General features: G+C 38.9%; 1 protein-coding gene and 1 pseudogene across 4 annotated transcripts in view; both read left to right on the top strand.

Moving 5' to 3' along the window:
- The window catches only part of LOC308419540 (actin, cytoplasmic 2-like), a 1056985-nt pseudogene that overhangs the window by 750221 nt on the left and 284360 nt on the right, over positions 1-22404 (top strand). The window lies entirely within an intron of this gene.
- Positions 2371-15867, top strand: CBLL1 (Cbl proto-oncogene like 1). 3 transcript variants are annotated; one of them, XM_080915273.1, is made up of 6 exons: positions 2371-2385; positions 6621-6779; positions 9357-9454; positions 9746-9829; positions 10569-10642; positions 12484-15867. In XM_080915273.1, exons 1-6 carry the CDS (start codon positions 2373-2375, stop codon positions 13517-13519), a joined length of 1464 nt encoding a protein of 487 aa, XP_080771399.1. In that variant the 5' UTR covers positions 2371-2372; the 3' UTR covers positions 13520-15867. The 3 variants fall into 3 exon arrangements, with proteins under 3 accessions (XP_080771399.1, XP_080771398.1, XP_080771397.1); XM_080915272.1 differs by having other exon boundaries at positions 9354-9454; XM_080915271.1 differs by having other exon boundaries at positions 6621-6788; positions 9354-9454.

The following is a 22404-nucleotide window of genomic DNA, read 5'->3' as shown; positions in this document are numbered from 1 at the left end:
AACTTGGGCTGCCTTTGAACTTGCAATCCTCCTGTCTCAGCCTTCCAGGGTTATAAACATGCTCCACTATGCCAGAATACCCCTGAAAATTTCCTAACAATATACCATAAAATACTGACAAAACTGTAAAAGTCTACTAATGCAATTTAAAAGTTCTCTTAAATCCTACTTCTCTAGTATTAATAGAATTATTATTATTAACCTATTTTAATCAATCTTAAGTTTGATGGGGGGTGACAGATAAGAAGCACTTTCTGGGTAAAAACTACCTCTTAGGCAGTCTAAGCTGTGGTATAAAGTGAAGGCATGACCTCTCCAAGGTATTGTTGAGGGTAAGGTTTTATTGTACATATGAGGGAGAGTATAGCCAGACGCATCTGGAAGAGTCCTGAGCAGAAAGAGAAAGTAATAGACTAAATTCGGCCAGAGGTTTGGACCCAGCCATAGGGGAAAGAGAGGAAAATGAGGGCGGGGTGGGGGGGGGGGAGGAGAGAGGGGGAAGAGAGGGAGGGGAGGAGAATGGAGAGTAGAGCAGAGCAGAAGAGAGCCAAATAGCAAGGTTTATACAGAAAAGAGAAGCTAGGGGGAGGAAAGTACAGAAGCTGAAGTTTAGGGGAGCCCGTGGGGTCACAGTGGGGTCTACGGTAGGGGTGGGGTCCACCGGGCTGAGAGATACTGTGATAATGAGGAAGCCTCCTGGAGGTTAGCAGCAGGATAGTATGCTAATAGGCACCACAGTTAGCCATTTGTCCCAGTTTCTTTTGTACCAGACAGTTGTTAAATACCCCAGCGCATCAACACTATATTTAGAGACTTATCAGAGATAGGTTAAGCTTCAGTACCTAAACCTCCCGCCCCCATTAATCCCAGCAACTGAAAAATTATGAAACACATCCGCTGGTACAAAAACTTACATTTTAACAACAAAACCAAAAGGACATCGACTTAGAAATGTCCTTAGTTGAGTGTACCTACAACCTTGTTTGTAAAGCCGCAATGAATGGGAGTCTTTGAAAAGAGCACAATTAAGTCAATCACTATTTAGAAAAAAAAAACAAAAAGACAATCACTAAATAACATGTTACACTTACACTAAGATCACTGCAGTGTTAGTCACAGTTGTTACTGTGCAACGCACAGGATACATTGCTACACATACTTTATTCAGAACTGAGTACTGTGAAAACACTTTTAAAAAGAGGCCAATATAATATTGTTCTATTGATCTAGGAACTCTGGCACTGAAAGCGTGAACAACCCAAGGTAACGATGTCGTCACCAAGGGACGACCATAGAGCTTAAATCCCTTGACTCCTAGGCTGATGTTTTCCACTAACTGTGCTCCATTCTACTCATCTGAGAGCTTCAAGTGTGAAGGGCTGGAGAAGGCAGAAGACCTATTATGAGCCAAATCGAGGTGGGGGTGCTTTGAAGGTCTTCAGCAATCGCCATTGACACTTTCTTTTGTTTTGGCTGAGCAAGATGAAAGCAGCAACCACAGACCCCAGGGACCAAGAACTGGAACTAGGTACCGCCTGTTTTGGTAACTCTTTTTTCCTCAGTAGGAGCCTGCCCTTTCTCACCTCTTCCTTCTGGCCAAGCCCTAACGCTCTCCCTCCGACTCCATCGATTCCTATCCTCCCTCCTTCACCCCCTCTGCACACAACTGCTTTGCATCCCCGTTGGACGGAGACATCCTGGTACTCCCTACAGCTTTTGCAGGGATTCGAGGGGCTAGTCAGCATTAAACACGCGTTTCAGTAGAGAAACTACGGTGAGGTAGGGCAAACGCGCGTACCAAAAGGGCGTTGGGGCTCGTCAGGACAAAGCATGATTAGACAATGAGGACCTTGTCTCCCTCCCGGCGCCTAACTCAACTTCCCTCGGGCAACAACGGAGCGCGCGTGTTTACACTTCTCTATACCCCGCGGCGGATCCGGGGGGCATTCCAAACCGTTACTCCTCCCGCTGGGGTTGGGACCAGCCCAACGGCTGCGGCTGCGCTCTGGGCGGACTACAAATCCCAGAAGGCCTCGCGCCGCAGGGGGCGGGCGGCGGCTTACCTGACTGCCGCGCTTCCCTGTTTCCTACTGCTTTCTCACTGCGAGAGGTATCCTTCCTACAGCTGAGGACTGCCTCTGGGGAGAATTAGCAGTCTCGGCACCAAAGCCCTCGGGTCCCCGCTCTTCCTGCCTCAGCCCTGTCTATGTCTGACTCCCTCACCGGAGTCGGATGGTGCGGCTAGGGAGGGAAGCCCGTGAGAGCAGTCCCAGCGCACTTCCGCCTCTGCGCTCCGGAAGATAGGGCGCACGCGCTCGCTGCGACTCCGGAGCGACTCACTTCCGCTCCCACTGTACCCTGCGAGCCGAATCATGGATCACACTGGTAAGGAGGCGGAGGCAGCGGGGGTCCTAGTTTCTTGCCCCCGTGGCTCTTATGGGACTGGTCGCCCAGCAGGCACAAGGGGCTACGCTCGCCCCACTGCGCCGGGACTTGGCGGAGAGGGAGCAAGCTCAGACCCGGTCCCGGGCTGGGCCTGCTGCTTCCCGGCCTACCCCTCGGAGCGGTGCCTCCATCCTCGAGACCGGCAGCACCGCTTCTTTGGTGCCGCTGAGCTCGTTTCGGTACCCTCCGCCGTGTAGGCTTGTTGGAATGGGAGGGTCCCAGTTTTGTTTTGTTTTTCTCATTCCGTTTGCTTTGCACTTTGCGCTGGGGAAATAGGCGGGTGTTTTCCACTCGAAATTGCAGAAGCGTCCGGACTCTGGGCGAGAGTGGGTTGGAGACTTCCTGCTGCCTCTCGGCTTCGGGCGGCTGCTGCAGTGATCACCTGTGGTTATTGTCTTGTTGGCTTTTCGCGGACTAGTGGTTAGAGAAGAGAGTCGGATAGAGTTTTCGAAGTTAGAAGCGGAGCATCTTTTCCGCCTGAACTCAAAGCCTGCCCCGCCCTTCGGCCGTGGTTCTTTTCGCATCTTTTGGGAACCTACACAGAATTTTAAAGATCAAGATATTTTCATCGCATATTACGAGTAGCTTCAAACCTCCTTTCTGCTGGCCTCGTTTTCTTGGTTTTAGTTTTAACACTTGGCTTTGAGCACTTCAGACAGTTATATCGCCAAGCATAAGGAAAGGCTTTTTCTTTAGGAATTGACTGAGATGCGCCCAGTTTTCAAACACCACTTAGTTATGTAATTGCATGTAGATACCTGTAGGCTTGGAGATAGAATGATGGAACGGTAAACAGTAGGACTACGTCTTTGTCTTCCGTTTACTTACATTCTGTCAAAGGCAGGTTGGTTTCCTTTTTAAAAGCTTCTTACAGATTGTGGTGAGTACTTAAGAAACAGGTGCTTATGGGATAGGAAGGTTTCAGAGAGTGCCAGGGAAAGGTTTTTTGAAATGGTAGGAAGATACAGAGAAGACCAGATGTCCGTACCCTATTTAACCCTAATTGAGAAGGAAAACAAATTACCTTTCCCAGGACTTTGAAAATCATGATAAAGGGTTTGAGTGACTACAAAGCAACTGAACAAAAGTAGGAGTATAATGTTTTAAAAAATAATTCCGACTTTTCTATGGAGAAGTGGTGTAGGAGAGGAAGAACAGGAGTAAAGAAATAATCTATGTGGTGGTTGCAGTACCGCAGAGGGAGACTCAGTTTAGTTAAAGTGAAGTTCAGTGGTAGAGCGACTTACCTAGTTAGCACAGGTCCCCCGCAGTGCTGTAGGGGGAGTGGGAGCCGGACACAGAGATTAGGTAGGCAGTTGCCACACACATTTTGGTGGAGAATACAGTAGTTGCTAATGGGTTTGTTTGTGGAAGTATGTGAGAGAAATGAGGAAAAACCTGAGTTTTCCATTAGTGTCTTGATACTGCATGTGTAAAAGAATTGCCCTAGGTTCTAAACTATTAGCCAAAGGTTGCCTGGGGAAATAAAAATCATTCTAACATGAAAATAATCGCTACTGAACTAGTTAGGTTAAAAAAAAAAATGAGTTTCCAGACAGTTCTCCTTTCTGTTTAATGTTAGCTTTTCTAGATTTTAAGTCAGTTCTGACGCAGTCACCTAGTGCTTCAGTTTTAATTGCTGCACATTTTGAGAAGAAAAAAATCTAAGTCAAAGACTCAAACTTTCACAAAATTAAGATTAATACAAATTTGAATCACAGAGGCTTTGGCAAATCAAGAAACAGCAGTTAGCTAGTTAATTGACAATTTTCTGACTGAGTAGGCATCTCAAAATAATTATTTTAATCAAGAGGTCTTGTAAATGGGAATATTGAAATAGGATTTTGCCAGAAAAAATTTTCCAGACTTTTTTTTTTTAATGGCAAACACATATTGCTTTATTTGCTTTATTTAGTGTTTCTCTGGATTGCAGAAGTTTCACCAGTTAGCTGAGGGCCCTCTGGGGTGGAGAGAAGCAGCAAAAAATGTAATGCCCCTGCAGCTCCTCCCAGGCCAGCTCTGTCCCCATGATTCAATATCACAGAGGCCCCCCGGGCCAATCAAGACCCTGCAGACACTTGATTCATTCTTTGGTCATTGTAAGAGATGGTGCTTAGGTAAAAGTAACCCAAATTTTGTACTTGTTTCTTTTTGGAGAGATGGATGCTGGGGAACTGAACCCAGGATCTTCAGGACCCAAGTCAGGTTCTACCCGTGAGCTACACACCTGGCTTCAGTTTCTTGGCTTCTTTTATTCAAGATAAAATATTAAGTGTTGTTTTTTAAAACTATATTATAAAGTGTTACTACTTTTAAAGGTATATTTACTTTAAATGGCCAATTGTTCTTTTTATCCCTTATGTAATATTCAGATGTTTATCATATGTTTTGTGTTTTGTTTCTGTGTTCGGGTGGCCAAACTTCAGAATTTTGTCACTTAAGTCTCTGCAGCAAACAGTAGCTTTAGAACCAGGCTTGAGAATGGGCCAAGCTACTGTTTAAATAAAGGAGAACTGGGTATGTGGGCTGGTTGAAAGGCCGTTCGGGTAAAGTGTGTTGTTTTCATTCACAGAGGTAATACACTAAGAATCCTTATGATCTGTAGGATAACATGTTGACTATTTCAGGTCTTTGGAAAGTTGGAAGTACTTTTTTGCAAGGGAAAAAGGTTATCTGTCGTAGATCTATATACTCTGTAGGTACGTCTGTTTAGATGAGCAAATGCAGTGGAGACTGCTGAAGTCCACGGAAAACTCCCATTATAGTGCAGTTTTGGAGATGGGTCAAGTTGGGTTTATTATAATTCAAGATTGTAGCCATTCATCTAGTCTCAAAATAAAAGATTTTGAGAGGAGTTAGCTATTTTAAGAGTAGAAAGTAAGCAAATGTTTAATCTTTGAGACTCATTTTAAATTTTATTTTATTCATAGGAAGGACAAATGGGTATGAATTTAATTGATTGGTATTGCTTATAGTCATGGACGTCATTAGTACTAGCAGACTCCTTTCACATTTTGGTTTTGCCAAACTTAATGTGGACAGTTTGGCTATCAGTCCCAATTGTAATTTTTGCAGGAATATTATTCCTTAATCTTTGTTTCAGACTTTACAATTTTAAGATTACATTTGCATTTTCTATCTTAAAGCATTTCCCTTTTTGTCCTAGGTAAAGTTGAATACTTTGTGCTACATATTTATATGCTTGAAAAATAAAAGTTTTATTTTAAGATTCAGTTCAATGAAATAATGTACCTCTTATTTATGGACAAGAATTTTTTTTCCATAGATAGATTTTTAAGGACTAGAAAGTGTCTGTTTTTTAGGACCCACGTCTAAATGATAGTTTTATCTATTGCAGTATTGACTGTTAACTAAAGGTATCTGTTTTCTATGTCTATAGAAATGTTATAGTACAAATAATGCACTGTGTGTTCTATTAAATGATATATTTTTGTATCTGTTGAATATTTTTTTAGAAAAAAAATTATGCCTAAGGAAATAATTAGCTATTTAAAACCAACACATAAACCAGTAAGGTAGATTAACAGGTAAAGACACTGCTACCTGCTGAGGCCCTGAAGTCAACATCTGGGGCTCAGGTGGTTGGAGGGAGAACCAACTCCCACAGATGGTTTCCTGACCTCCACGTATCCACTGTGGCTCCACAGCAGTCCCCTAAGCATAATAAATTAAAACTTTATTTTCAAATGTATTTCAGATTTAATGTTGCATTTTCAGTTTGTTATGTAAATTTACTAAGTTTACTGCATGGATACTTTGCATGTTTGATAATTAGACACATGTAAAGACAATTTTGTTTTTATCCTTTATTTTTAAAAATCTTTACAATCTGAGGTTTTTAAAAAGATTTTAAAAGGTTTATCTTTTGGGAAACTATTATGAAATTTTATAGAAGTTCTTATTCATTTTTTTAGAAAGAGATAAAAGGTTCTATAATTTTTATCAGCTTCTGAAAGGGTTCCCTGTCAAAAAAAGACTTAGCCAAAAGCATTTCTTTAAAGGTTTACCCCAAATAAAGAATATTAGCAGTTACACTTACCAGTCTAGAACCAAGATCTTTAATTTATTGTTTGATGTTGATTTTATTACTTGTAGAACAATTTTCAGAAAGAAAAGTAAAAACAATTACAATTTCTTTTTTCCCATTCATATAGACAATGAGTTACAAGGCACTAATAGTTCTGGATCCTTGGGTGGTCTTGATGTTCGCAGAAGAATTCCTATAAAACTCATATCTAAACAAGCCAACAAAGTTAAACCTGCACCTCGAACTCAAAGGACTATTAGCAGAATGCCTGCAAAGGCCCCACAAGGTGATGAAGGTAACTTGTTTAAACTGAAATGTTTAAGAGTTGTCAGGTTGGAGAGATGGCTCGGAAATTAAGAGCACTGAATGCTCCTATAGAGGACCCAGGTTCAGTTCCCAGCACCCATATGGTAGTTCACAACTGTCTATAACTCCAAGATCTGACACCCTCACATAGACGTACATGTAGGCAAAACACCATTGCACATAATATAAATACAAGTAAATTTTTAAAAAGAGTTCTGTTGTTTATCTGAGTGTATCAAATAATTTTCATCTGATTTTATTTACTTAAATCTACTTTAAAATTTTTACCTTACATACTCTTTATTTTCTATCCCGTTTTAATCCCCCTTCCCCCCTTTTAAAGATTCTAATCAATATTGCACAGAGCATTACTTAAAAGTAAAATTTGTTTTTTTAGCCCTCTCCAAAGCTGATGTTAATGTCTCTTTTAAAAATCTTGCATATTGTGTATCTATTATGTATGGTATGATATTTTCAACTATATCCATATTGTAGCATTGTTAAATCTAGCTGGTTAAAAATATTATTTCACATTAAAAAAATATCTTTCAAGTAAGCTGGGTGGTGGTAGTGAATGCTTTTAATCCCAGCACTCCAGAGACAGGTAGGCGGATCTCTGAGTTCAAAGCCAGCCTGGTCTATAGGGCAAGTTCCAGGACAGCCAGGGCTTCACAGAAAAATCTTGTCTAGAGAAACCCAAAAAAGGGAAGGGGGGAGAAGGTTTACCCAGGTGAGGTACTCCAAGGCTGAAATCCCAGCACTTAGGGAGCTGAGACAAGAGGATTGTAGTTTGAGGTCAGACCCTGTCTCAAACAAATGAATAGTCCTAGGCTTTAGTCTATAGATATCCTACAATTTATTTAACTTTCTTGTAGAAACTTGTTTTGCTGCGATTGTGTTGTAATGTGAACATTAAAAATTAAACTTGGGAGGTGGCCAATTTATTTAAATGGGTCAGGGTAATTGCCACATAAGCCTGTGACCCAAGTTTCATCCCTAGAACCATTTAAAAGAGGAAGGAATGAACTGACCTACAGAAGATGTCTTCTGACCTCCACCTGCCACTGTGGACATGTGCATACTCCTCCCTCCATATCATGGAAATAACAAATGAGTGATTGCTTTTAAAGACTTTGTACTCTTCAGAAAGGGTGTGCTAGTTTTTACTCACATACATCAATATTTTGTATTACTAAACTAACAGTATGTTGAGGCAGAGTCTCTGTAACCATTCTGTCCTTGAAGGTCAAAAGTCTTGCTGCCTCAGCCCTCTACGTGTTGTGACCACCAGCAGGAGCTTAAGTGTGGTTGGATGCCTTTTCATAGCACTAGTTAGTTCTTGTCTCAGTACCTGTTTAGACTGATACCTTTCTCTTAATTTTGAATTTTTTATAGTATTGCCTTTGTTAAATGTCTATGAAGTTCATTTCTCTTTTGAATTTTGTATATAAAATATTACTGTAAAGAACTTGAACATTCTAGATAGCCAGTTAACTAGAGCTTGCTCTTATGTGTTTTAATATATTCTTTAAAAGGCCTTTCCCAGTTTCATGAATATAAAAACTGTTTTCTGTCTTCCCATTTGTTAGAAATCAGCAAGCTGGTTTGTAGCCAATTTTGGTTCCTTTAAAAAGATAGTTAATGTTCAGTTGAGTATTGCCTGTGGCTATTTTCCCACTATTGTGGTAGAATTGATGAGATTTATGTGACCAAGAAAGCCTAAGATTTGTACTGTGGCCTTTTATAGCAATAGTTTGTTGGCCCACACTTTAGGACATTTATGGGTATATATTGTTTTTTAAAGTCGGGTCTTGCTTACCACAAATATTGAGTGATTTGTTTTTTTCTTCCAGAATAGAAATCTTGCTGTTAATATACATTCAAGTCCTAAAAGATCTGTTTTACTCCTAAATTCTGTTCTTATAAGTTGTAGGTAGTTTAGAATGAATGATGATGTGTATCTTAAATTTGTTCAGTAAATGTGGTGATAATTGGTGAGGTTTATATTATAGATGGTCTGTGGAGTTGGTAAGAGCATTGAGTAAGAGACTCAGATATAGTTTGTTTTTGGCTCTGGCACTCGGCTTATATGGTGGCCGCTGTACTCGCTATATGTTGTCATTTATGAAGTACTAGAGACGGACTCAATGGTCATGAAGACTACTTCCAGTGGGCATTTAAAACTCCAGTTTAAAAATGATATATGCCAGTTAATTTCTGTGACATATGTGGATTGTCTATTAAAATCTGTGGGAAATGCAAGTATAATAAAGGACTGGTGTAGAATTCTGAAATACTTATTACTTTTTTATAACTAGTTTTATATATAAAAAAAGCTAAGGGGAGTTTTATAATACCATGAATTTAATAAGGGTTTTTTTTTTTTTTTTTTTTTTTGTTTTAGAGTAGTTTTAGGAATTTTGATTTTCATGTTTTTAGATCTCTGAAAGTCATCAGAAACATTTTTCAGTAAATAGACCAATCTTGTTTTGTATATATACTTTTAAAATGAAATTTGAAGTTGGAAAATGTAATGTAACTTTTTTTCTCTCAGAAGGATTTGATTATAATGAAGAACAGCGGTATGACTGTAAAGGGGGCGAACTCTTTGGAAATCAGCGAAGATTTCCAGGACACCTTTTTTGGGATTTTAAGGTATAACTGAAGCTGAAAAATGAGACATTAAGTACTGGTATGGATTTTTACTATATCTGTGACTTGTAGCACACACAAGTCCACTTGCTTGTTTCTACCGTCGTCAGAAATAATTTGAAGTAAAATCATTAACCGCTGTTTAAGCAGGAAAACAAGCAAGTGGAATTATACTAATTAAGTTTTACTTCTGTTTATAATAACAACTTAGGAAATTCTAAACATTTCACTGTGTTAATTGATAAGTACAGTTTTCAAAATTGCCTAAAGAGAAAATTTTAATTATTTCAACAGATAAACATCTTAGGTGAAAAGGACGATACACCAGTTCACTTCTGTGACAAATGTGGACTCCCTATTAAAGTCTATGGGAGAATGGTAAGTACAACCAAGATTTTATAACTAATTTTATAATATGTACAGAAAAGCTAAGAGAAGTTTGATAATACCATGAATTTAATACAGTTACTCTTTTTTACTGTTTTAGAATAGTTTCAGGAGAATCACAGTAAGCTAAAACACATTTGGAGTTCTTTTTCAGGAGCAGGGACTATTTTAACATTGATAGGTTCACATATCTGAAAATAGAATTGGATGCCAGGCAGAAGGGGACAGTTCTCTAATCCTAGCACTCCAAAAGTTGAGGCAGAAGGATCATCAGATCAAGGGCTGCTTCAAGTACATCAGAGTGTAAGGCAATCTGAGCTGAACATGAGATCCTGTCTCCAGAAATAAAAAGCAAAGTGTTATCAGATGTGCATGTGTTTATTGGGAAAAGAGCCAAAGTTTTCAAAACATTTTCACAACCTTGTGATTAAAAATTGTTGCTGGGTAGTGGTGGCACAAGCCACCCACTTTTTTGGCCCAGTTAATCCCAGCTCTCAGAAGGCAAGAGACATGAGAATTGTTCCAAGGCTATGCAGAAAAACCCTGCATTGAAAACCAGATAGATTACGATCGGTAAATAGATAACTCTTAGCTGCTTCTGGTATATAATCTTAATAAGCATTTAACTCGTGTGTGCCTTCTGTCTGTAGATCAGTGTACTGACAATTAGTATTGAAATGTTTTAAGTTGTTCTAGGAAGCTTAACTATGTATGATATTTTTGCCTACAGATTCCATGCAAGCATGTCTTTTGCTATGACTGTGCAATTTTACATGAAAAAAAAGGAGATAAGATGTGCCCAGGGTAAGACACCATCTTTAGATTGTCTGATAGTAGTGGCTCATAAGCCAGATGAACTAAGGATGGGATTTGCTGTAATGGAAATAGACAAGGAAGCAAATGTGTTGGCTGAGCAACTTGAACCTGGAGTTTCTCCTCTGGAAGATGGAGGTAGCCATCGTCAGTCCATTCATAGTGGCTAAAATGACAAAATCTCTTTAGCACCATAGGAGCAGTGTTGGACACCAAAGCCATTTTGTTTTTGTTTTTGTGTGTGTGTGTGTGTGTGTGTGTGTGTGTGTGTGTGTGTGTGTGTGTTTGTTTGTCTGGCACACCTGGAAGCAAGTATAGTGTGGTTTGGTGATTGAGGACAATCTCCTTTCAAAATTAGAATTAACGTTTTTTATTATTGTGTGTGAGTAATGTAGGGGTGGGGTGGAGCATGTTAAGGGTCAGAAGGCCACTTGGTGGAGTCAGTTGTCTCCTTCCAACTTCACATATGTTCTGGGAATGGAACTTAGATTAGCAGGCTAACAGAGGAAGGACTTTACCTGCTGAGCTGACTCACTGGCCCCAGGATTAGAATTATTGAGTTCAAGTCCCCATTTGACTATTTATTAGTTATGTGGTACAAGTGGAGCTTTATATTTATATATAGATACCTCAACAAAGGCTATAATATATACTTTCACATTTCATATTCTTCTGAATTATAACTATAGAACGTATATCAGTATTCCTTAAACACAGTATGTATTTCATAATCTGTAACTTTAAAAACCTAATGAAATATGTTAAGAAAATCAGTTGTCATTGGGTCATTAACAAGTCATCCCTTTTTTTGCTAGCAATGCTCATATCCTACACCACAGAGGGGAAATTTCTTACAGTTGTTCATAGTTAGCAATCCATAGTACTCTTTGGGGTACTTTCAAGCACAGGTTTAGAGGAGCTGGGAACCCCTGAGCTAATCCAAAAAATTTCACTCCATTTTCTCAAGGCTTCCTTATAAGGGGTCTCAAATTAATATAAATTTTCAATTTATTATACAGCTATTTCCAAAACAGACACTATGATGTCATTATCATTCAAAATACACGTTTGTGATATTGGAAAATAGAAATAGTGTTTATTATATGCCAGATTCTACTGTTCCATTAATCTTTATTTAATCTTAAAAATAACACAGGACCTCTGGAAGGGCATTCAAGTGCCCTTAACTGCTGAGTCATCTCTCCAGCCCTAGAGGTTCCAATATTACTATTTAAAAGTGCAGTTTACAGGTAACTAAATGTGTTCTAGTATGCACTTCACCAGCTATCTAAAGAGAACTTGTCAAACCAAGTGCAGGAAATAAAGTTACCAACCAGAATTAATTTAAGTAGTATATACTACTACTTCTAGGCATCATGCAGAAGAAAAGACCTTACCCTATTTAACACGGAGATGTGTCTGAGTGTGTGGTGAGTTAGATGGCTGAAAAGCAGGAAATGTACAAAATGGTCACAAATTAGAAGCACCCTGGCTCTATAGTGAGGAAAAGAGAACTGAATTTTGAATTCCTTGGTTGTAAATGATAGATTCTTTGCTTTTCATTCCTGTAAGTCACACTATATAGAGAGAAAATTAATGAGCTGTAAGTATTTGATGATATAGTTTAGAGTTCTGAGGTAAAAATATTCTCAGGTTGGTTTAGATGTTGATAATTAGTGTTTGATGCGAATAGGGAAGATTAAAGGCTCACTAACAGTAATCCAATACTCACTGTTAACTTTGCAAGTATATTATATAATATTCTAAAGTAAAGCTTAAATGTACTATTTTATATTTTGGTTTTAGTAAATCAGTTTTTTCTTTCTGTCTAGATGCAGTGATCCTGTGCAGCGGATTGAACAGTGCACACGAGGTTCTCTCTTCATGTGCAGCATTGTTCAAGGGTGCAAGAGGACATATCTGTCTCAGCGGGACTTACAGGCTCACATCAACCATCGCCACATGAGAGCTGGAAAGCCTGTTACCCGAGCTTCCCTTGAGAATGTTCACCCTCCCATTGCCCCACCACCTACTGAAATTCCCGATCGTTTCATAATGCCACCAGAGAAGCATCATATGAGCCACATTCCTCCAAAGCAGCACATCATGATGCCACCACCTCCTCTGCAACATGTGCCACATGAGCACTATAATCAGCCACATGAGGATATTCGTGCTCCTCCAGCAGAATTGTCCATGGCTCCACCTCCACCTCGGTCGGTCAGTCAGGAAACCTTTCGCATTTCAACAAGAAAACACAGCAATTTAATAACTGTCCCTATTCAGGATGACTCAAGTTCAGGTGCTAGAGAACCACCACCTCCTGCCCCAGCACCTGCTCACCATCATCCTGAATATCAGGGTCAACCAGTGGTATCTCACCCTCATCATATTATGCCTCCACAGCAACATTATGCACCACCCCCACCTCCTCCACCACCAATAAGCCATCCAATGCCACACCCTCCCCAGGCTGCAGGTACTCCTCACTTGGTATATAGCCAAGCTCCACCTCCACCAATGACCTCTGCTCCACCACCAATAACCCCTCCCCCTGGACATATCATTGCCCAGATGCCACCTTATATGAATCATCCTCCTCCTGGACCCCCTCCACCTCAGCATGGTGGTCCACCTGTAACTGCACCCCCTCCTCACCATTACAATCCTAACTCTTTACCCCAGTTTACTGAAGATCAAGGAACTCTGAGCCCTCCATTTACCCAACCGGGAGGAATGAGTCCTGGTATATGGCCCGCACCAAGAGGGCCACCACCTCCTCCACGAATGCAGGGCCCGCCTTCTCAAACCCCACTACCTGGACCACATCATCCAGATCAAACAAGATACAGACCGTATTACCAGTGATCATAGTGTTTTGAACTGAAGATACAACAAGGAAAAAAAGATTAGTCAATCTTAATTGAACTTTGACTGTGGAAGGAAAACTACCTCTTTTGAGGTAGCTATAAAACAAAAAGTCTTGTCTCTTAAAATGGTTTTAATCTGACTTTAGGACTGCTTTCAAGTACTATTCTGTAGTGCAGGTGAATGGCTTGGTTGAGCACAACTATATCTTAACAACTGTGATGTTGGTGTGATAAATTTTCCCAAAAGCAACCATTTGTAAAAAATTTGAAAAAATTTCACTGTTCCACTTTGAGAAATACTACATTTATTAAACCCAATGTTTAGTTTTTCTTGCGATGCATCTTATTAACTTGTGTAGAAGAATTAAATTTCAAAACGGTTGTAAAAATGCTATTTTTTATGTGAATTTGAGTGCAGCCATATCATTTTTTTAACCCATATTTACCACTAATTTTCCAAAGTTAAAATAAAATCCTAAAAGTAAGTCTACTAAACTGTTACCAGGCCGACTGTTAAATGGTAGGGAATTATTTCACATTTTTAGGCACTGAAATTTCAAGGTGTAAATCTATGTTTCACTTGAATGTTTTTTCATGTTTAGATAACCTCAAAAGCTCCAAAATTCATCAGAGTTGTATAACTGTAGTTGACTGACATGTCAAAGAATTCTATAATTTGGAAAATGACCTGCTTTACAGGCTTTAAGCTGCTGCTGAGTGCTGTTTTCATAGATGCTTTTCCTGAGTGGTTAGAATCACAATACTTCGTCACACTTAAAGATCTATGTTATTTTATAGGACTGTTTAAATGGTGTTATTTGGATGAAATGTGTTCTCTGTTCACTGTCTTAAACTACATATTTGGGGCTGACTAGGCTTTATTTAAATCTGCATTTTCTCATAGAAGTTTGATTCTGTACTTTAGTGCATAGTATGTCTTATTTATGGGATTATAAACTGCAATTTGAATGCTGTGGAGGAATCTGACTAATGTATTAGCAAACAGTGTTCCTTATAATCACAAGCTAGCATTTACTCAGGTTTTGTGGCAGTGGGGGTTTTTCCTCTAAGTTGAAATTTTAAAGCCATCATTTCTTCTTTCTTTTCTTGGTAAAACAGTCTAAAATTGGAACATTTTTACTGTGGAATCAATAGTAAAGACAACCAGATAATTTTGAATTGGACAGAAGAAAAGTAATGATTAGATTGTGAATTTCAGTGCCGTGTAAGGTGCCTTTAGAGTCAGTGTTTGCATTATAGGGGCTTGTTACAGTCCATTGGAGATGACCACTCAGTTTATACATATTTCCTATGTATAAGTCAGCATTCTTAGGATATTATTACATATCCTTTGAATTGACTATAAACTCTTGTGAAGCTTTTCTTCCCCTTTAAAATGGTGCATAATATAAACATGGTGTGTAGTGTGCAGATAACATTTATTAGATAGTTTGTAGTATATAAATTTAGAACATTGGTTTTTGACAAGTATACTGATTGCTAATTCACCATTTTATTCTGTCAGGTACAGGAAAACATTCTCATGTTGGATGATGAGATGCAAAATCATTTCTGAACTTTCAGAAGAAATAATATAAATGGCCATTCATCCTTGACTGGCCAAAAATAACTAATGCAGTTTTTTTCTTGAGCAAGTAATTTTCCCCCCACATGTAGCATTTTGAGAATCTGGTTTGCTCATGCACTATTTCTAGTGAGAATTCTTGTTATTAGAAGCATGGAAGTGAAATAGTGTGACATGCGGTGAGTCATTACTGTAGGTACTTGGACTGGTGCAAACTTGATTCTTTTTCATGCCCCTATTTAGGAGCTATTAAAATATTGCTGTTAAACCCAAATAACCCTTTGTTTCATGTAATTAGAAAATAGCCAGGTTCATATAAGAGCTTTTTAGCTGTTTATGAGAAACTCTTATATTGAGATTTACTGGGGTTGGGTGTTATAAGAAACCACTTAGCCTGTGTTTTGGACCAAAAAAACCAAAAAATCAGTATCATGAAAAAAATTCCACTTAAGAGAATTCTTGTAGGCTTTAAAAAACAATCTCAGTAGGGTTAATAAACATTATGCTGGGAGGCAAGTGAGATGAGTGTTTTGTAATAGAATTTTAAACGTTAGGCTTGAATTCATCAGTTAATTGTTTGAATGAGGGTGGGTGGGTAGACAGATAACAAGATTATTATTAAGTGTTTCTGTTCTTAAGGAAAAAGATGTGAATCCCAGCACATTTCAGGGAAGCCTTCGGAGCTATCTATGATGGACATAAGTCTAAATGTATGTATGTTTCATTAATTGCTCTTAAAGACTACTGAGGTGGCAGTTTAATTCTTAAAGACAATAAAATGAAAGCATAAATACTATTTTGCCTAGATGAGTTTCTAAACTTATTGATGACGTGTTTGGGAGATGGCAGACTTTGCATGGTTCTACAGTAAAAGTAGATTCACCTTTTAAACACTTAGAACCAAAAAGTTGGCTTGTGTATATTTTTGGTATATTTGTTCAGAGTTTGTGAATACTTTCAGTATTTGGAGGAAGTTCCATTTTTAAGACAGTAAAGAACTATACTCATTTTGCCCTGTAAAAGCTACTTTTTCAAAACAATGTAAATACTAGTCACATATAATGGAAGAATAAATAGAAAAGATTGGAATGGTTTTGCCATTCTTAAATAGTGGCGGTTTACACACAGAACTGCTTAAAGAGTATCATGCAGATTTTAGGAAAGGGCCTGCACATCTCTCAGATAAAATTACACAAAAATTGCAGATATTTAAAACAAAAACGTTTCTGAGATTAACCATCAAATGTATCAGATTGATGTTAAAGGAAGTTTTTATACTCAAAAATATTCTGGTTGAAATAAATTTTATTCACTGGTTTATAGTTTGTTAAAAATCTGACATAGGACGCAAGCAGAATTTACTTATAATAATAGTTGTACAATCTGATCTAATAAAGCAGTGCTGGATGTACCAAGCTTAGAGGGGAGTGCTGGATAAACCAGGTAACCATTGTGAAGCACCCCTAATAAAAACACTTAGTTTTTAAATCTGTTTCTCCTCACTTATGCTTAAAGGACATACTAGTTTTCAAGTCTCACTATCTCATCTGTTTTCGACATCAGAACAACAGGATTGCAATAAACATGCCACAATTGAGGTGTCACGTGGGCAGTATCTTCTTATGGGAGGGGCAATCTTAAAATGTTATGTGTCCTAAGCATATGTTATTTCCATTATGAGTAGTAGGCACTGTCTGTACTGTTGCATTTAAAGTTATATTCTTTTTTGCTCCCTTAAAACTTGTCCTTAATTTGCCTGCCTTCATATTTAAAAAGCCATGTCCCCTTTTAACTTCTAAAACCTTATTTTTTAAATTTATTATTTTTTAGTCATACAAAAAGTAATAGGTAAAGGTTACAGACCTCACCCCACCCCCAGCTATCATGGTGGTCAGATTCTTCTGATGAGTAAACATTTAGCTTGAGTTTTGACTCCTAGCAGCTAGCTTAGGTTCCATTTTAGGGGATGGTTTTGATGTTTTGATCAGGAATCTGAATGCTGAAGGTCCTGTTTCCCAATTGGTTTTTGCCAGTGGCCAATGACTGGGCAGAATAGGCGGGATTTCTAGGTTCCCATAGGCAGGCTAGGAGACATAGGAGGAAGAAAGGGTATTTGCCATGCTTCAGAGGGAGAGAGTCTAGCCAGTTCTACTTTTCCTATCCCTCTCTACCCACTTAGAGAATTTCTCATTGCCCCTAAGAAGAAGCCATGGGGAGTCATCAGCTCAATTCCCTGAGTTTGGGTGTCTAGTAATGGTTATCTTATAAATTATAGATGGGTTGTTATTTTAAAGGATAATTTGGAAATGGTCATAATTTTGAACAGTGAGGAAATAGATGGGATAGATTACCACATTTCATTCTTGAACAAAACATTGTGAATCTTATTGATAAAACCTTCGTAATTGATACAAAATTAAAGTTATAATTTTTAAAATTGGTATAGAAATGATATACTGATACAGAGTTAAGCTTTTCATTGGTATAAATTTATATATTGAAAATTTTACAGTCAATATTGTTTCTTAGAGAGGCATTGTGCCTATGCAACTTATTTAAGAATATAAGGCTTTGACCCAGTCCAGAATTCTCATAGCTGCTTTACAAACTGTTTAGATGAGTAAGTAATACAAGTTAGGGCCAGATAACAAGCTCATGGCTATGTTAGATTCTGAAATGGCTTATAGATACGTTACCTGGTCTTCAAAAATACCAGAAATCCACAGAATGTGACATTTAGTTTTTTTGTTTTGGTTTGGTTTTTTGGGTTTTTTTTGTTTGTTTGTTTGTTTGTTTTTTTTTTTGTTATTTTTTTTTTTTGTTTTCTTGACCACGATACATGCCTGCTCCTGACAGCTTCCCTGTTTCCCTTCAAAGAAGAATCAGCATCTTTACTTCCAGGCAAGGCTGCTTATTGTGGCAAGGTAGCCACTAAACAGAAATTGCTTATATCATCTACAGACAGCATACTGTCCAAAAAGGACAAACAGGTGGGATAGTCAACTACTAAGCTCTACCAAGACAGTTTAAGCTAGCTATTGTATTTCCTGCTTCATGAAAGCTCTGCCAGATGAGATGGTTCTGGGCCAGAGGGCTGAAGACAGATGCTCCAATGTTACAAGAAATTAGGAGCTGTCCACATAGTTATCTCTATAATTGTTTAGGTTTTGGAAGCTATGTTTGGTGCTTCCTACATACGCAGGCAATATGTAATTCTCAGATTTCTGATGGGGTTGAAGACTAGTTATAATCAAACTCATAGTCAAACTCAAGTTGTTTAACATTGAAAAAAAGATTATAGATTGGAAGACATAATTTTCAGATTACAGGTAAAATCTAAATATAATTCAGGGATAGAATTATAACCCTAAGGAATGATGATAGAATATAGAATACTTAATCTAATTGACAAATATGATGGATTAGATATTAATTGTATATCATACTTTGTAATTTACATGATATGGTTTTGTTGAATTTATCTGAGAAGAGTTTTAATTAGAAAAGGTGAGGTGTAGGCAGTTGTTCTGATGCTATGATTGGGAATCTGCAGGTGAACACTGAAGGTCCTGTTCTTGATCGATCAGTAAAGATGCCTGTGACCAATGGCTGGGCAGAAGAGGGGGAACTTCCAGTTGTTCCTGCAGGCAAGCGTGGAAACACAGGAGGATGCTTCGGAGGGATGGAGAGCCACCTGCCATGTGAGATTTTGGGTAGAATGGCCATTGGTGTAGCTGGCAGGAAATTAGAACACAACTAAGCCGAGGGCAGATTTAGGGTACTGAGCAAGGAGAAGGTAACTGGGCAACTAAAGTTAAGGGCAGGTTTAGTGGTAAGCAAGGAGGAAAGGGAAGGACACCCTAGCTGTGCTTAGAAGAGCCTAGCCACTGAGCTGTAAGGTTGGTTAGAAATGAATGTGTGTGTGTTTGTGTGTGTGTTTCATCCACAAGTTCAAGGAACCAGGGCTATGGCTGGTAGTGTGGTCTGCCCAGAGCTTAAAGCAAGGTAGTAGAAACTACACACAACACTCCATGACGTAGAAAGCATATTAACTCCTGCTAAATGTATTTCATAAGCTATATACACTAATTTTATACTGAGCTATTGTGGGACATAAAGGTTTATTTATTAAAATATTTACTCACTAGACAGTATTAAGCTCATGGGATACACAGTCTTCACAGACTACCAGTTATAAGTATTGAATTATGCACCATGTCAGATGTATGTCAGAATCCTGTGGGAAAACAAGTTCGCATACTTGGGTAGGTTGTGACTTACAGTAATGGCACTGGGAAAACAGCATTTGAGCTAAGATTTTAAGCAGGTGAAAGCCATGTTGAGTGGGACGAGTGTTAACGAACTTCACCATGAGGAACTTGTGTGGGATCTTGCCTGGTTTATTTTAGTAATGGACCAGTAGAGTAAATAAAGATGGGGGCAGGGCAGGACTGGCTCAGGATGTTTGGCTGGCATTCACAAGCTCATACTCTCCAAGACTCGACACGAAATTTAAAAAAATTAATAGCAATAAGGACCTTATTCTGGTGACAAGAAAAACCTTTGTGGCCTTTCAGATAAAGAAATAGGATGAATGACCTGCCCTTTGTGAAAGGATTGGTTATTCTGGCTGTTAGGAAAGACCAGTGAAGCAAAATGAAGCAGAAAGTTTTAGTAATTGCAGTAGGGAGGATGGTAGCAATGCAGGTATTAACTGGATAACTTGAGGGTGTGTGTGTGTGTGTGTGGTTCAGTTAAAGACCATTGGCTGCTCTTCCAGATGACTCAGGTTTGGTTTCACAGCCCCACTCCCGAAGGGTCTGATGCTCTTTTCTGGCCTCTGTGTGCACCAGGTGCACAGGTACACATGCAGCCAGAACACCCATACAAGTGAAATACTTTTAAAGAGGAAATTACCAGATTATAAACACAAAAATAAGATTACAAAACAGTACAATTCATAACAGCTTTGCAGGCCGTGTTTAGTTGTACAGTGCTAAATTAATAGCTATGGGACAAACTCCATGTACCTATACTATTTCTGAGTTAGATCCTACCTATAATCAGTTTTTAGACATTTTAGTTCCTTTTGGGGCAATGTTTCCCAATAATATAAAGTGTAGACTGTACAATCAGATTGTCTGACGGTTTCTGAACTGTGCCGCTTGCCTCTTTGAATCTAGTTTGCTCTCCTAAATGTTAAGCTGGGCTGGGGTGAGAGGAGGGTAGTGTACCCCTGCACTCCCAGCGCTTGGAGATGGAGGGCATCCTCAGCCACACAGTTGCAGGCTAGCCTAGGATGCAAGAGTCCTCATCTCAAAAACCTGCAAGTAAATAAACAGAATGGGGCTGTAGCTCAGAAGCAGTTTGTGTGAGGCTCGGAACTCAGTCCCTGGCCCCAAGAATCATTACTGTATATGGGTTATTTTGATAATTAAAGGATTCAATATTGTATGGATCCTAGTCAGGATTTCCTGACAGTTTTTTTTTTCTCCTGAAGCTTGAAGAATAGAGTCTTCATTCACAGGGGAGAAAAGATGAAAAATCGGATCTGCAGGGAAGTTTCAACTTCATGAAATTGCCCTTTCTCTGTTCATGCATTGTAGAGCTAGGCTCCAGCTCAAAACATTTGTAAATGATGTGCTGTTAGGCAACACCATTTACCAAGGCTAATTTATAAAACGGAAGGTATTGGCTTCAGCTGTTCTCTTCATTTGAGCAATGCATCTGTCCCCAGCTCTTTAGTCCCCTTTTGATGTTGCTCTACTTTCTTGAAATTTTCTCTGTATCTCTACCAACACAATATCTTAGCCTCTCCCTGATCAGGGGTAAGATATCTGTGCTAATTTCAGTATTGGCTCTGAAGCAGACAAGTCGAGGTACAGGTCCATAAATTTTTATACCTCAAAGCATTGATGCCTTAGAGGAGAGAAAGAACAATTCGGAATGAGTTATGTGAGGCTGTTGAGATGTTAAGGCACCAGGACTGGGCAGCTCTATCGGCTCCTGTGATTCCTGTAACAAGCCTGTAGGGGGCGCCATTTCATGGGATAATAGTACCGTTTGATAGTTTGTGCAACGCCACTTAAATCAGATCCTGGAAAACAAATGCTCTTATCTTGAGATTTACAGGCATACACATCTTAAAATAGTGTATGCGTCCCATAAGGTGATCGTGATTAAAGCTTAACACTAAAAAGTACTATTTATCTCTCTCTCTCTCTTTCTTTCTTTTAGGTAAAGTCACTATTTAAGTAACTTTATCTGGCATTTCTGTACTTTGATTTAAGTCTAACAGACAAGCCTTTCCGGACGTCTCAGGGAAAGGATAGAACCGTACTTTGACAATGAGCGTTTAGAGGCCTGTCTAGAACAACAGCACAGCGTTCCCATTCAGAGTACTTTGGTGTTTGAGGGCTCTGTGTTATGTGGTACTGCTGTTTAATTTCCATGTGTCACATTAGTAAGTATACATTTGCCATAAGAATGAATCCCTCTGATGGGCCCAAGGGAGCTAGATTTCACTCTCCAGCATAAAGCTGGACAACTCTTTCTGCCCTGAAGGTTACATACAAAACAGGGCTTGTCCTCCCTCCTCTCCCAGGGAGACCAGGAAGCACTGGTGTCTGCTCACCGCTCTCTCCTCTTCTTGCTTTGTCATTTTATAGCCCCCATTGGCTTATATAGTTTTCATACCAGGAAGGGAAGTGAGGACTTGCCTTTAGAGCCATTTGTATAATGCGTTCATATATAGCATGAGGGGCAGTGTTTCTTAATCTAGATGGGTTAGACGCCTTAGAAACCAGAGCCACCGTCATAAAATCTGTCCAAAGACGTCCTCAAAGTTCTGTTAAAGGTTGCTCACAGCAGCATGGTCACAGTGCTCAAGAAGGGATCCACGGCAAGTATGTTTCAGAAAACTAACAAATTTAATAAAATAGCACACACCCGTACAGCTTAATTGTTTAAAATAGAGATATATTAGCATGACCTGTATAAATTAGAGTCAAGGCAGTGGTGTAAACACACCATAAAACATTGAGCAGGAAGATAATGACTTGGATAGGAATCTGTCAGCGCTACAAAAATACATAAAAACAAAATACTTTTCTACCTTTGACAAGTCTGCAAGGCAGAAAATTAGGAATATGTACATAATTTCATAACTAGATATGTGAAAAATATGCCACGCTAGAACAATCTCGTTCCAAAGTTTGAAACATAATTCTGTCAAATAAAAATATCATTCATACAATGTATGAACTTATCAATAACTTCCCAGGTATAAAGTTGTTTTT

The sequence above is a fragment of the Micromys minutus genome, assembly GCF_963924665.1.
Source record: "Micromys minutus genome assembly, chromosome: 1".
Taxonomy (NCBI): Eukaryota; Metazoa; Chordata; class Mammalia; order Rodentia; family Muridae; genus Micromys; species Micromys minutus.
The sequence above is the reverse complement of the archived record's forward strand: the minus strand, read 5'-3'. Positions and strand labels throughout refer to the sequence as shown.

Coding starts and splice junctions, on each gene's coding strand:
- CBLL1 (XM_080915271.1), top strand. Junction 9,455..9,745: donor ACCTTTTTTGGGATTTTAAG/GTATAACTGAAG, acceptor TTATTTCAACAG/ATAAACATCTTAGGTGAAAA. Junction 9,830..10,568: donor TTAAAGTCTATGGGAGAATG/GTAAGTACAACC, acceptor TTTTGCCTACAG/ATTCCATGCAAGCATGTCTT.